Here is a 13,190-nt window from a genome sequence, read left to right as displayed (position 1 = left end):
AGCTCCTAGGTGCTGGGATTAAAGGTGTGCACCACCAGGCCCAGTTACTATAGATCGATGTGCACCACCAGGCCCAACTCCTGGGTGCTAGGATTACAGGTGTGCATTACCACCTTGAGTTACATTTATATTCTTGGTTATTTTTCCCCAGAATTATATTCTAAAAAGCAATACATGAAGTGAATGTTGCTATAAATCAAATCAAAACCCGTGTGTGTGTGTGTGTGTGTGTGTGTGTGTGTGTGTGCGCGCGCGCGCGCGCGCGCGCGCGCGCAAGCAAAACAGCATATACAAAAGGCCAGAGTACTGACACTTGGGAGTACTTCTGCCATGGGACCGTGGGAGTTCTGGGGACCTAACTCAGGTCGTCAGGCTTGGCAACAAGGGCCTTTCCCAGCTGAGTCCTCTTGCCATCTCCTAAGACTTTTTTTCTTCATGAAATAGAAACCTTCCCACAAAGAGTTCAGGTGTACACACTGTCTGCAAGCACCTTTAAGGAGTGTTTGGCAATGACACGGCAACTGCTTGCTTAACACTCAGCTGTGTTCCTACCGCAAACCAACAGAGCGGGAGGCGGATACAGCGAGAAAGGAGGTTACAAATGATGGCTTAGGAGTGTGGCTCAGGGACTGGTGAGATGGCTCAGAGGTTAAGAGCACTGGCTGCTCTTCCTGAGGTCCTAAGTTCAATTTCCAGCAACCACATGGTGGCTCACAACCTTCTATAATAGAATCTGATGCCCTCTGCTGGCAAACAGAGCACTCACACATTAAAAAAAAAAAGATTAAAAACATGCAATAAAATGCATCCTTTAAAAAAAAAGTGTGACTCAGTGGCTCGCACGCACACATGCATGCATGCACATATGCGCGCACACACACACACAGTAAAAAGAAGAAAGAAGCTATAAAGAGTGTGTGTATCGCAGATACAAGGCCAGCGGATAGACAAGCCAGGGTGAGCTGCCTATGGAACAACACTAAGTAGCATCTGTAAATATTTAATGAATGACTCAGGGAGCCCGACATTGATTTTGGTTTCTTCCCACAGCAGAAGGAGCACAGTAAACGCACAAAGCTACTGAGGGTAAATCAACCTCAAAGCCTTGGGGGATTGGACCTACTTCCTCTAAACGTTTTAAAGATATTATTTATTTAGTTGTATGTGCATGTGTATCCGTGTGTGTGCATGTGTGTGTGTGTGCTGTGCACACGTGGAGACCAGAAGAAAGCATCCAGTGTCCTCCTCTATCACTCTCTGTCTATCCTTTGGAGGTAGGGTCTCTTCCTGAACACAAGGATCTTGTATTCTCAGCGAGGCTGGAAGTCAGCAGCCTCAGCAATTTTCTTGCCTCTGCCACCTATGGAACTGGGGGTGCTGACAGGTGCAGAACACCCAGCTTGATTCCTGGATTCTGAGATCCAAACTCCAGTACTCCAGTCCTCACGATTGCTTAAGTAACTTTAAACCTTGAGCTGTCTCTGCTCCCCTCCCACCACACACTTTCATGAGTTCCGTCAGTGTCAAAGCAGCTCTGTCCACCTAAAACATGAGCAGTGGACATCTTTAGAGAATTTTAGTCTCTTCTCCCATTTCAACAATGATGGGTTTTGATGTCCCCCCCCCTTGGTCATTTAGATCCAAGAGAAGGTACAGGAAATTGAGCAGGGCAAGGCCACAAGCCAGGAGTTCGGCCGCCAGATCCAGAAGGTGGCCAAAGATCTCACCACCATCCTAACAAAGCTGAAAGCCAAAACCGACAATCTAGCTCAAGCTAAGACTGACCAGAAGGTAAGGAGGAGGGGCAGAAGCTAAAGGGGGGCAGGAGGTAAAGAAGGGTGGCTAGAAGGTGGGGGAGCTGAAAGTAAAGAGGAGCAGCGGTAAGGGAGGGGCAGAAGGTAAGAAGTGAGGAGAAGTGGAAAGACCAAAATGCATTGCTGGCTTTGCCTTATCAGTGTTACCTAGTTATAGAGAGTTCTTAACAAACCATCAAAACCCAGCAGGAGAAGGAGGCAGTTAAAACACTCCCTAAATGTAATAACACCAGCCCATTTATGTAATTTATCATTGTAATAGATATACATGCATGCATATATATGTAATAGAGTAGTAAAAGATTCATAATAGTCTACAAGTACAAACTTCAGAATTCCAAGGCGAATCAGTCACATCTTGTGTTTGCACCCTGTTGATGAGCTAAACAGCTCAAATCCATTGGGTGGAGCAGAAGGAAAAACCAGTCCTCTCCCAGGGAAACAGATAGAAGGCTCACAACACAGCCCACTCTGCTGCTCTCACCCAAGAGATGGAAACAGTTAAGTCCTAGTAGCAGGATTATTTGTAATTCTTACCTTTCACTCCAACCATCTAAAGTATAGTCCTTCTGGTCTTAGGAAACCCTGAGAAATGTATTTTCTGAATCTTTGGTTCTTTCTCGTTGATGACTGTACAGATGCTGGGAGAAGAGTTAGATGGCTGTAACTCAAAGCTGATGGAATTAGATGCTGCTATACAAACATTCTCGGAACAGCATGGGCAGCTGGGCAAGCCATTGGCCAAGAAGATAGGAAAGCTGATGGAACTCCACCAGCAAACCATCCGGCAGGCTGAGAGCCGGCTATCCAAACTCAACCAGGTATGTGGTCCAGGCTTTAGGGTAACCAACATGCTTTAAAGTAGACATTATTACCCTCTCGCTTTTGAAAATAAATAAAAAGACAGCACTAGAGATGATGTAGGAGGTTTCCCTGTGGCTTATTTTCCACAGTGTTCCTATGATTTATATATAAACCCATATTTGTTTCATAACAAACTACATTATTTTGACAAAGTTTTACATGAATGGACTTGGCTGTATAGATGCTTTGTAAACTGGAGATGTAATAGTAAAACAAATAACCATCTCCTAATGAGTTCTATAAAAGCAGTTTGGGATGGATCTAAATATTTTAAAGTTACATACATACCCATATATACATCATCCTAAGTTCTGTGTTGCTTGGCTTTTTCTTAGTTTTTTTTTTCATATATTCTAAGCTGGCCTCAAATCACTCACAGCCAATGAGGACCTTGATCTCCTGATCCTCCTGCCTCTACCCCCAGGAATGGGATAACAGACACTGTACTTTTTGTGGTACCCAGCTTAGGAGTTGGTGATGGTAAACAATGATGTTGAGATCCTGCAAAATGCAGTCCCTGCTGGCCACCTCCTTTACTCAGTGAGATGGAGATGGATGATAGAAGGGGGTGGGGAGAAGAGGATGAGAATGAAGAGTGGGAAAAAGAGAAATAAACGTATTATGAACTTGGTTTATTACCTTAAGGTCACTGGGAAATCTTTGACAGATTTTCCATAGGCCAGTGACTTTCCAGGATCCCTTTCAATGTCACAGAGATAACGGCCATTCTCTGGGATGGCCACATTCAAAGACACAGGTTAGGGATGAATTTTCCAGATAGAATTTACATTCATCTGCGTACTACTGACTTTTCAGGCGTCCTCACACTTAGAAGAATACAGTGAAATGCTGGAGTCCATTCTAAAGTGGATCGAGAAAGCTAAAGTCTTGGTGCATGGAAACATTGCATGGAATTCTGCAAGCCAGCTCCGAGAACAGTATATCTTGCACCAGGTAATTTTGGGGGGGGGGAAGTTACCAAAGATTGAAAAGAAATGGTTCATTGGACTGGTCAGACTGACCCAAAATTTAAGTGACCACAGTGTGAATTATTATAAGTGTCAGCTGAAAGGAATGTTTGGGAGTCAGCAAGATGACTCAGTGGGTAAAGGGGGATGCCACAAAGTCTAATGACTTGAGTTTGATCCCTGGGTCCTACATGGTGGAAGGAGAGAAGTAACTCCTGTCTTTGTCCTCTGACCCCTCCATGTGCCCTGTGATATGCATGTGCTTCCCCCTAATAAATAAATGTCATTCAAAAACAGGATTTAAAGGCAGACAAGCAACAACAAAACTTGTTATTCTGGTTTGACCTAAAGTAGTTAGGGGTGAGAGTTCACAAGACTGCCCATAAATACATAGCCTCTATTTTTTTATATCACCTTTTCCCTGAACCCGAAAACTGTAGTCCCATGCTGTGGGATGTGTGTTTGTGTTGTAGCTGCTGCTGTAGAACTTTTGCTGGACAGTTATACGCAGAAAATTCTTTCACATGAAGAGACACAGGGGCGTGTAGAGAGATGACAGGTGCCCCACCTGGAAGGGGGGGGAAACCCAAACTCTATCAGCTGGCACTGTGTGACTGGGAACAAATCCTGTCTCTCGGGTCTGCCTTCTCATCTGTAATACAGGAATGACCATAATAGCCCTGTGTCAGTCGTGAGCAGACACCCAGCGCGTACCTGGCACAGGCTGGGGTTCCAGGCAGGACCTTTCACCTGCTTCCTTTCAGCCACAGCCAGGGCTGAGTCATGTGGCTTACTCAGGAGGTCAGAGCAGCTGAGTGCGGACCTCTATCTACACCCCGGAGGATACATGACTTCATTTCCTCTGAACTCAGGAGACAAAAACATTCCTTTAGATCATATTCTCTGGAAATTATCTCATCCTTTTAGTAAGTGCCGATTGGATTAAATGCATATTTCTCACAGGTCCTGCCCAAAAATCTCAGTGGCTGCCTTTCATTTAGGTTATATGGTTGACTTTTTCCTATGTGCAAAGGAAAAGTAAATTTCCTTATTTTCTACTTGATTTGGTTCTGGGTTCTGGATGGTTTTTCCTCCTGGAATGTTTCCGTGGCTCAGATTCCAGCCCCTACCTGTCATCACCCTTCTCTACTCGGGAAATTTCTCCCAGACACGGACAACTGTAGCTCTCAGTTCTAGTCATTCGCTGTGTGATAGGCGTAGATGTTGACAGGCTAGACATGTTACAAATTAGCTGGTAAGCAAAGGAAATGCAACCAACTTCTAGAAATCTAAAGATGCAGATTGAAGAACAGAAAAGAAAAAGGGAATTTTAACTTTTACCTGTCAAGATAGCACTGCTTTTTCCTGTTTGTTTTGTTTTGATTTTTTTCCGAGATAGGGTTTCTCTGTGTAGCCTTGGAGTCTGTCCTGGAACTCACTCTGGAGACCAGACTTGCCTCAAAATCAGAGATCTGCCTGCCTCTGCTTAAAGACATGCGCCACCACCACCTGGCTGCTATATTTTTTAACAATGCTGGTAATTCAGTAAAAAATAATAATAATAATCTGAAGAGTGATTACCTTTATATGTGGTCACGATCAAGGATGACACAGCTCAGACCTATTGATTTCACTTCCTAGATTCCTTAAGTGAGGCTTTAATCCAAAATTTTGAAAATATTTAATATGATACTAATGACTGTAGTGGAATTTTATTATGTGTGTGTGTGTGTGTGTGTGTGTGTGGAGGGAGGGGGGAGAATTCAGGCATACATGCATGTAATAATAAGGATACAATTTTGGGGAGTCAATTGTCTTTCTACTGTCGAATCCCGGCACTCAACTCAGACCCTCAGGCGTGCCCCACAAGTTTGCGGACCTGCTGTGCCATCCTGACGGCACCGCAGTGGAATCTTAAAGGAAATGGAAATGCCACACAGTGCTTTTGTAAGATGTTTCGATGTAGTGAAACCGAATGCATGAAGATTTTCATTGTAGTTTTTGACTTTTTGAGACGGCTGTCTTGCTGTCCAGCCCTGGTATAACTGGAGTTTATTATATGGTCCAGCCTGGCTTTGAACTCACTGCAGTCCTGAGTGTTAAGACCATAGGCATAATCTACCTTGTTTATCTGAAGATATTTAAAAATTATTAATATCATTATACAGGGTTAGACAAGACTACGTTATCCATATATAGAGTCTATTTTGAGGATATTTTTCCATATCCTACTACCTACTACCCTCCTCATCTTTTTTGTTTGTTTGTTTTTTTGTTTTTCAAGACAGAGTCTCTCTGTAGCTTTGGAGCCTGTCCTGGAACTAGTTCTTGTAGACCAGGCTGGCCTCGAACTCGCAGAGATTTGCCTGCTTCTGCCTTCCAGTGCTGGGATTAAAGGTGTGTGTCACCACCGCCCGGCTCACCCTCCTCATTCTTTAAGGTTTATTTTCATTGTGCGTGTGTGTGTGTGTGTGTGTGTGTGTGTGTGTGTGTGTATACTGGAAATGCAGTTACAGACAGCTTTGGTCCTCCATTTGGGGGCTGGGAACAGAACCCGGGTCCTCTGCAAGAGCAGCAAGTGCCTCTGAGCCATCTCTGCAGCCCCTGCCCACCCTATTTTTAACACTCCCATCTTCATTGTTCGAAGAGAGCTTTGGCTTTCCCTTCATGGCGTCTGTACATGCTTGACCTTCTGTGGCTGTAAAGTTCAAGACCCACAACTGAGAGAAAATGTGTGTCATTTGTCTTTCTGACTTAATTGATTTGATAAGATTTATCTCCCGTGACATCCATTTTCCTACAAACTATGTAGCTTCATCCTTCTTTACAATTAAAAAAAAATTGAAGTAGCTTTTTATAGTTCCAGACTAATTCATTTTTTTGTTCACCTGACAAACAATTATACAATATTTTCCCTATCTAGAAATTTTGACAAACATTTGGAATGGGAGGGATACTTGCCTGTCCCTTGTCCCTACAGAAGTGACCAGTGGAAAGAGAGACAGAGATGGAGACAGTTGCAGAGTATAAGTGCAGAGAGGGAGGGCTCCAGGTACCCTGGAGCCTTGGGAATCACAACTGCCTGACTGAAGAGGAAGGCCAAGGAAGGCATCTGGAGAAGGTTACACCGGACAAGTCATAAACCCTGCTGCCTACCCCTGCCTCCCTCTTCCTGTGAAGTCCACTGTCTTGTAGAAATACTAACAGCTAGAGAGAAGGCTGCCTTTGGTGGCCTGGAAACCTTGAAATAACAAGGAGTTAAAAGAACCAGCTGAAAAGAAGGGTAGATAAAAGCCTTCAGGAACCTGGGCTCTGTGTCAAAAGCACCCTGAAGTCATTGACAGATAATCTCTCCCGGCAGATGTCTAGTTCAGGGTTTGCTCCCAGAAAGCCAGAACAGCAGTGGAAAGCAGACGGCTGGTGTCAGGGAGCAGAGGTGACAGCGTAGCCACTGCAGTAGAGAAGCACAGGCCTCTCGTGGAAACTGGGGAGGCAAGGAGATACCAGAGAGATAGCAAAGCTTGGATTAGACATCCCAGGTGTGGCTGAGATCCGTGTTCATGTCATGGGCGACGGGGGGGGGGGGGGGGGGGATTGACCGCATCCCCGGTCAAAGACAGCAATCTCAGGCCACCAGAATTATCCACTCAGAGGCCCAGAATGGAACTCATCTTAGAGAGTTCTCATGTGTTTCCATCAGGAGGCAAAGCTGCATGGGTTTCCCTGTTCCCAACAAATGCAGTGCAAGAAAATCCACATGCCCTAATGTCAGGTGGTGAAGTAGATAACATTGTGCTTTTAACTGCCTAAAAATATGCCCAGATTTACTAGCAATTACTTCTTACAGTTCCTCTTTCAGGCATGTACAGCATACAGCATACATCCATGTATGTATCCCAGCATATCTACAGCATACATGTGTGCATGCATCCCAGGACAATCATGAATGTTCCTCAACATATTTGTCAGAGATGGCATTGTGTCCCAGGGTCAAAAGCTTGGACATCCCTGCCAAGGACACGATATAATGGGATGCTTTATTTTTCTTCCATTTAAAAATAATCACTGTAAAAAGGAAAATGTCCCACAGCATGAAGGGCGAGTGTGGATCGCAGCTTAGTTCTCCTTGACCCCTACCTCGTCTTTAAACTGCCCTGTACCTGTCTGCAGTCGCATTCACCAGCTTCACAAATGTCAACACTTTGCCCTAGACGCTGCTAGCAGAGTCTGAAGACATCGGCAGTGACCTGGAAGCGATGGCTGAGAAAGTGCAGCACCTGGCCCACGTGTACTGCACAGAGAAAATGTCCCAGCAAGTGGCACAGTTAGGACGGGAGACTGAGGAGTTACGACACGTGATCCGAGCTCGTTTGCAGAGCCTCCAAGATGCAGCCAAGGTAAGCAGACAAACAAACAAACCTGGCATGCTGTCAGGGGGAGAAAGTGCTCACCCAGGGTGAGATAGTCTCTTGAGTGTGGGGCCGCTCTTTAACTATATGACTTTGAACTTCAAGTCAATGTATTGATGTTCAAGTGGGGTTTTGTTCTCCAGGATATGAAAAAGTTTGAAGGAGAGCTGAGAAATTTACAGGCAGCTTTGGAACAAGCCCAAGCGATCCTGACTTCCCCAGAAGTGGGGCGCCTTAGTCTCAAGGAGCAACTGTCCCACCGACAGGTAACCAAACAGAATTTAGGATGGACAGGGGTGTGGGGGTAAGGGTGTTCAGCCATGGAAGTTCTTGCCTTGCAATCAGAGGATTGAATTTTCAGAACTCAAAATGCTGCGTGTGGCCAGGTGTGGTAGAGCACACCTTATCCCAGCCCTTAGGAGAGGGAAAGGAAGGCAGAAAAAGCCTGCCTGGTCGACGTGAGTTCCACGCCAGCAAGAGCTACGTAATGAGATCTTATATCAGAAAAACATTAAAACAAGACAGGGTGCCCTGTGCTGAAAACCACAGTGCAGGGGGGAAAGAAACTGGTGGGTCCCCGGGGCTCCTTGGCCACCCAGCCTCCTCTACTTGACAAGCTCTTAGTCGGTGAGAGATCGTGTCTTAACACTTAAAAATGTAACCAGCTATTGAAGAATGATATCCAAGTTTATTGTCTCTGAGCTCACACACACATGCACACACATGTACAATACCCGCTTTATACCTGCAAATGCACATATATATTTTCCCGTACACATGTGAATACATACATACACATGCAATAATCTAAGATGTATGGGTGGGGGCTATGTGTTTTGAAAATAAGACAAGAAAACTGTTTTCTAAGCCCAATGATAGTCTTAAAGCAGATGCGTTGTTAAGAGCATATGTTCCTTGCAAACTGCGTTGACCCCGTAGTCCTCATTCAGGAAATAACTTTTTTTTACACCATACACGATGAAATTACTAGGAACTTAAACCCTGCCCCTGCCTTTTTCAGCATCTGCTGTCTGAGATGGAGTCACTGAAGCCCAAGGTGCAAGCCGTGCAGCTCTGCCAGAGCGCTCTCCGGATCCCCGAGGACGTGGTCGCCAGCTTGCCCCTGTGCCACGCGGCCCTGCGGCTGCAGGAGGAAGCCAGTCAGCTGCAGCACACGGCCATCCAGCAGTACAACATCATGCAGGCAGGTGCAGCGGGGCAGCGGGTTCAGTCGGCCGAGCCCCTGCTGGCGGAGCCAGTGCACCACCATGAGTCACGGGCTGCTTTTCTTAGCATTGTGTGGGCTCAGCCATCCAAACACCCAGAGTGCTAAATTTGACAGTCTGTTGTAGTTATATAAAACCGGGAGATTAAAGCTATCACGTGGATCATCCGCAAAAGCCAGGGGAAAGCTCTCTGAAAATTATCTTTTAGTGAAAATTATCTTCTGATGGTTTTTTTATTTGGTAAAGAATGACTCATACACATTAATTTTGTATGTGATCGTCTGTGCACCTGGGAAGAATCTAGATATGGTGATACGGGCTTGCTGTTCTATATTACACAATTGCTTGCATGTTTCAGCTAATTTGTGCATTTTCTGGCCTGAGAAGGACATCCAAGCACAGCTTTTAATTTCCTGTGATAATAAGAGAAAAAGCATTTCCATGAAGAAAGCACGCTACTTACCACAATCTCTCTTTTTAAGTAGTGCTCACCCGCTTTATGAATAATTAAGTCTCATTAAAACCACGAATGCTCATTTGATCAGACATTTTCGGTCATTCACTACCTTGTAATTTGTTAGACTTCAGAGCCCGGAGGCTACAGGTCAGGCTTAATTAATATTAAGTTACTGGAGTTCTTGGCCGGTATCTTGTTATTCAACATTGTTTTAGATTTTGCTTTGTACTCTTGTGTGTGATATGTGTACACAGCAATGTGGGTATGTGTGTGTGTATGTATGTGTGTGTGTGTGTGTGTGTGTGTATGTGAGTGTGTGTAGGTTTATGTCCTCGTACATGTAGATGAAGGCTAAAGGTCAGCACTGTCTCCCTTGATTGTTCCCTAGTTTTTGAGACAGTCTGTGGTTGAACCTGGACCTAGTGGGTTTGCTGAAACTGACTCACTAATGAGCCCCAGGGAGCTTCCTGCCCCTAACCCCTCACCTCTTAGTGCTGGGGTTGCAGATGTGGCATTTTGTTTTAATACTGGGGATTTGAACTCAGATCTTGATGCTTGCATGGCAGTCACTTTACCAACTGAGCTATTTCCCTAACCCATTAGTCAGTATCTCTTGTACAGAGAGACAAGGAAGCCTTGTCCTGCCAGCTCCACCCACCGGCTACTGCCTTTCACCTTCTGGATAGTCTAAGTAAGCAGAGCAGAGAGACTCCTAACTTTTCATCTATTTTGATTTCATTAATAATTCCATTATGGTATTTTTTTTAAAAATATAAAGTTGATGTATCTAGGTGAAAGTTAGTAATTTGCAGCATCTAAAGGACTTTACCCGTTTCATTTTGATTTCCTGGACACCGGGAAACACAAGGCAAGATTAGTGGCAAAGCCACCCAGTAACTTCATAGAAAAACGTACCCCCATTTGTTCTCTCAAAGGAGGCAGTGGTACAGTATGAGCAGTACGAACAAGAAATGAAGCATCTGCAGCAGCTGATCGAAGCGGCTCACAGAGAGATTGAGGACAAGCCCGTGGCCACGAGTAACATCCGGGAGCTACAGGCTCAGATTTCTCGGCACGAGGTGAGACAGAAGGGCTAGGGCGGGCAGGGTAAGAGGACTGACCCCTGGACACTAGCTTCATTTAGTGGCTGGCAGGGAAGTACTCCCCGCCCTGTGGGGGATCTGTTTGGTTCCTGCGCAGCACTTTGGCTGACTTTGTATTTTAAAGGTTATTCAATAACACAGGAATTCCCCTGCTTTCTGCAGCCTCTACAAGCTGTTCATGACTGTCTTACCAAGTACCCCAGGCATGGGAAGAGATCATTGTGCGAAGCAGTTAACTCATGAAAATAGCCTAGTTCTTGATTCTGAAGCCTTATAAGAAACAACCATGCTCACCACTTTCCTGTGTCTGCCTTCTTACCAAGGGTGCCTTCATAGTACAGAGAGAATCTTCTTCACTTGCTCATTGCTTAGGCTCCTCACTGAAATCAGGAGTCGTCAGTCAGTGATTTCGCACTCCAAAGTGCCTCCTCCTAGTCTTAGTCACCACCAGGACCTTAATCCCAGACACATTCCTTCCACATTCCTGGTCTCAGGTCTCACAACTCCAGAGTGACAAAGCCCGGTGACATTTCAGCAGTGAATTTCCTCTGCTGCCTGTCAGTTTTGATTAGGTCAATTGACTTGGGACTGACTCTAAGTTCCATACATTTTGGTAGGTGACTCAGAGAAGGGGCATCTTACTCCTTTATGCCAAGGACAGACATTTAGTTTGTCCTTTCATCTGCTGCTTCTTCTTTATCACAAGACCAATCTTTCTGGCCCCAGTTTGGAAGTAATATCAGAGATTAAATATTCGCTTTAAAGATGGAAAACCTCATGCCTGCTTTTGGCATACAAGTACAAGATTTCTTGACATAGTTTACCAGAATAGTACATTCCTATGGTTTGCAAAATCAATATTCTGCTTATATTCATTTTTATATCTATAACCATCATCTTCTAGCTGTTTCTTTTACTTACTGGTAATGATTAGTGCCAATATTTGAATCACTGTCCCCATGGTATATTATATATTTGCTATGTATTATTTTATTCCTGTTTCATAAGATCCAAAATGTTGTTTCCACCTCTCTTTTATTATGACCCAAATATTTCTATAGCTTATCTGGAGTAACATTAACTACCACTAAAGCTTATGTTTTGAAAACAATTTAAGAAATTGACATCTGTCTTGTTAAACCCTATGAGGATTGGGTTTTTGTTTTTTAAGATTTTTAGGGGGGTGGGTGCAGTAGGGTGGGGAGAGGGGGCAAGGTCTCCCTATGTAGCCCAAGCTAGCCTCAAACTCCAGATTCTTCTGCCTCAGACTTCCAAGGGCTGGGGTTGCAAAAGAAAGAAGGAAAAAAGGAAGGAAGGAAGGAAGGAAGGAAGGAAGGAAGGAAGGAAGGAAGGAAGGAAGGAAGGAAGATAAGACATCTACTTTTTAAAAAATGACCTCTTGAACTCGGAAATCTAGTGCTGGTCAAATTCAGTATTTGCAGTTCAAATTTTGATGATTTTTCTTTTGCACTGTAACAGACTGTGTGACATCATCACAAAAAGAGGAAGGTGGTTTAAGACAAGAAATGACTGTCTAAGGTCACAGAGCCACCCCTTTGCAGAATCACTAGCAGACTCAGAAAGTGACCTGCCTCATTCTGTCGCAGGTTCTCCTTAGACTCCTGTCTCTGTGTTGACATTTGCTAGCTTCCTCCCGTGGCTCAGAAGATGTTTCATATAAATAACGGTGTAGACACACACGGAGGTCATTGTGCAGAAAAGACAAAGGCAGGAAGGGAAATGCCTAGTAGAGAGAGCGCAGTGGTAAGGACATAAAAGTCGGGGTGTGGGTTGCTCCCTGTATTTTCTGAGTACTTCTCATCAAATTTCAGTTTTCAAGAGTCTGATCCAGCAGCAGCGGCTCTCTTAGGGTGTGCTTACTTTACTCTTTGAAACATTTCAAAGGACACATGAATCTACATAGCAAGACTCCGTCGTTCAGCCAGGCAGTGGTGGCACACACCTTTAATCCCAGCACTCAGGGAGACAGGGGCAGGCGGATTGCTGTGAGTTCGCGGCCAGCCTGGCCTAGAGAGTGAGTTCCAGGATAGTCAGAGGTACACAGAGAAATCCTGGAAAACAAACAAACAAACAAACAAACAAAGATTCTAGCTTAAAAAAAACAAAACACTCCCTCTATTCCCCACCCCCAACCAAGGAAAAGAAAACAAAGAATTTGATGCTCAATGTCTTTACCTCAAAGGGAATAAGAGATAGCTCACTCTTGAGCCAAAATGGAATGACCATGCCCAAGGAACTTGGATTTGGGTGGCCCTCCTATAGCATGCTATACCATGGGAAAGGATGATATTATAGCTATAGATAGAAAATCTTAAAGCAAGGTATTTT

General features: G+C 44.6%; 1 protein-coding gene across 2 annotated transcripts in view; it reads left to right on the top strand.

The window, feature by feature from the left end:
• Nucleotides 1–13,190, top strand: part of Syne1 (spectrin repeat containing nuclear envelope protein 1) — a 477,339-nt gene that overhangs the window by 298,424 nt on the left and 165,725 nt on the right. Inside the window, exons 85-91 of one of the 2 annotated variants that reach the window (XM_087912026.1) lie at nt 1,639–1,791; nt 2,453–2,635; nt 3,495–3,632; nt 7,858–8,043; nt 8,199–8,321; nt 9,077–9,259; nt 10,674–10,817. In XM_087912026.1, coding sequence (XP_087768152.1) covers nt 1,639–1,791; nt 2,453–2,635; nt 3,495–3,632; nt 7,858–8,043; nt 8,199–8,321; nt 9,077–9,259; nt 10,674–10,817 — 1,110 coding nt within the window. Of the gene's footprint in view, nt 1–1,638; nt 1,792–2,452; nt 2,636–3,494; nt 3,633–7,857; nt 8,044–8,198; nt 8,322–9,076; nt 9,260–10,673; nt 10,818–13,190 lie in introns of those variants that run through there. The other variant, XM_085688027.2, reaches the window with a different exon arrangement.

The sequence above is a fragment of the Myodes glareolus genome, chromosome 1 (genome assembly GCF_982192425.1).
Source record: "Myodes glareolus chromosome 1, mMyoGla1.1, whole genome shotgun sequence".
Taxonomy (NCBI): Eukaryota; Metazoa; Chordata; class Mammalia; order Rodentia; family Cricetidae; genus Myodes; species Myodes glareolus.
The sequence above is the reverse complement of the archived record's forward strand: the minus strand, read 5'-3'. Positions and strand labels throughout refer to the sequence as shown.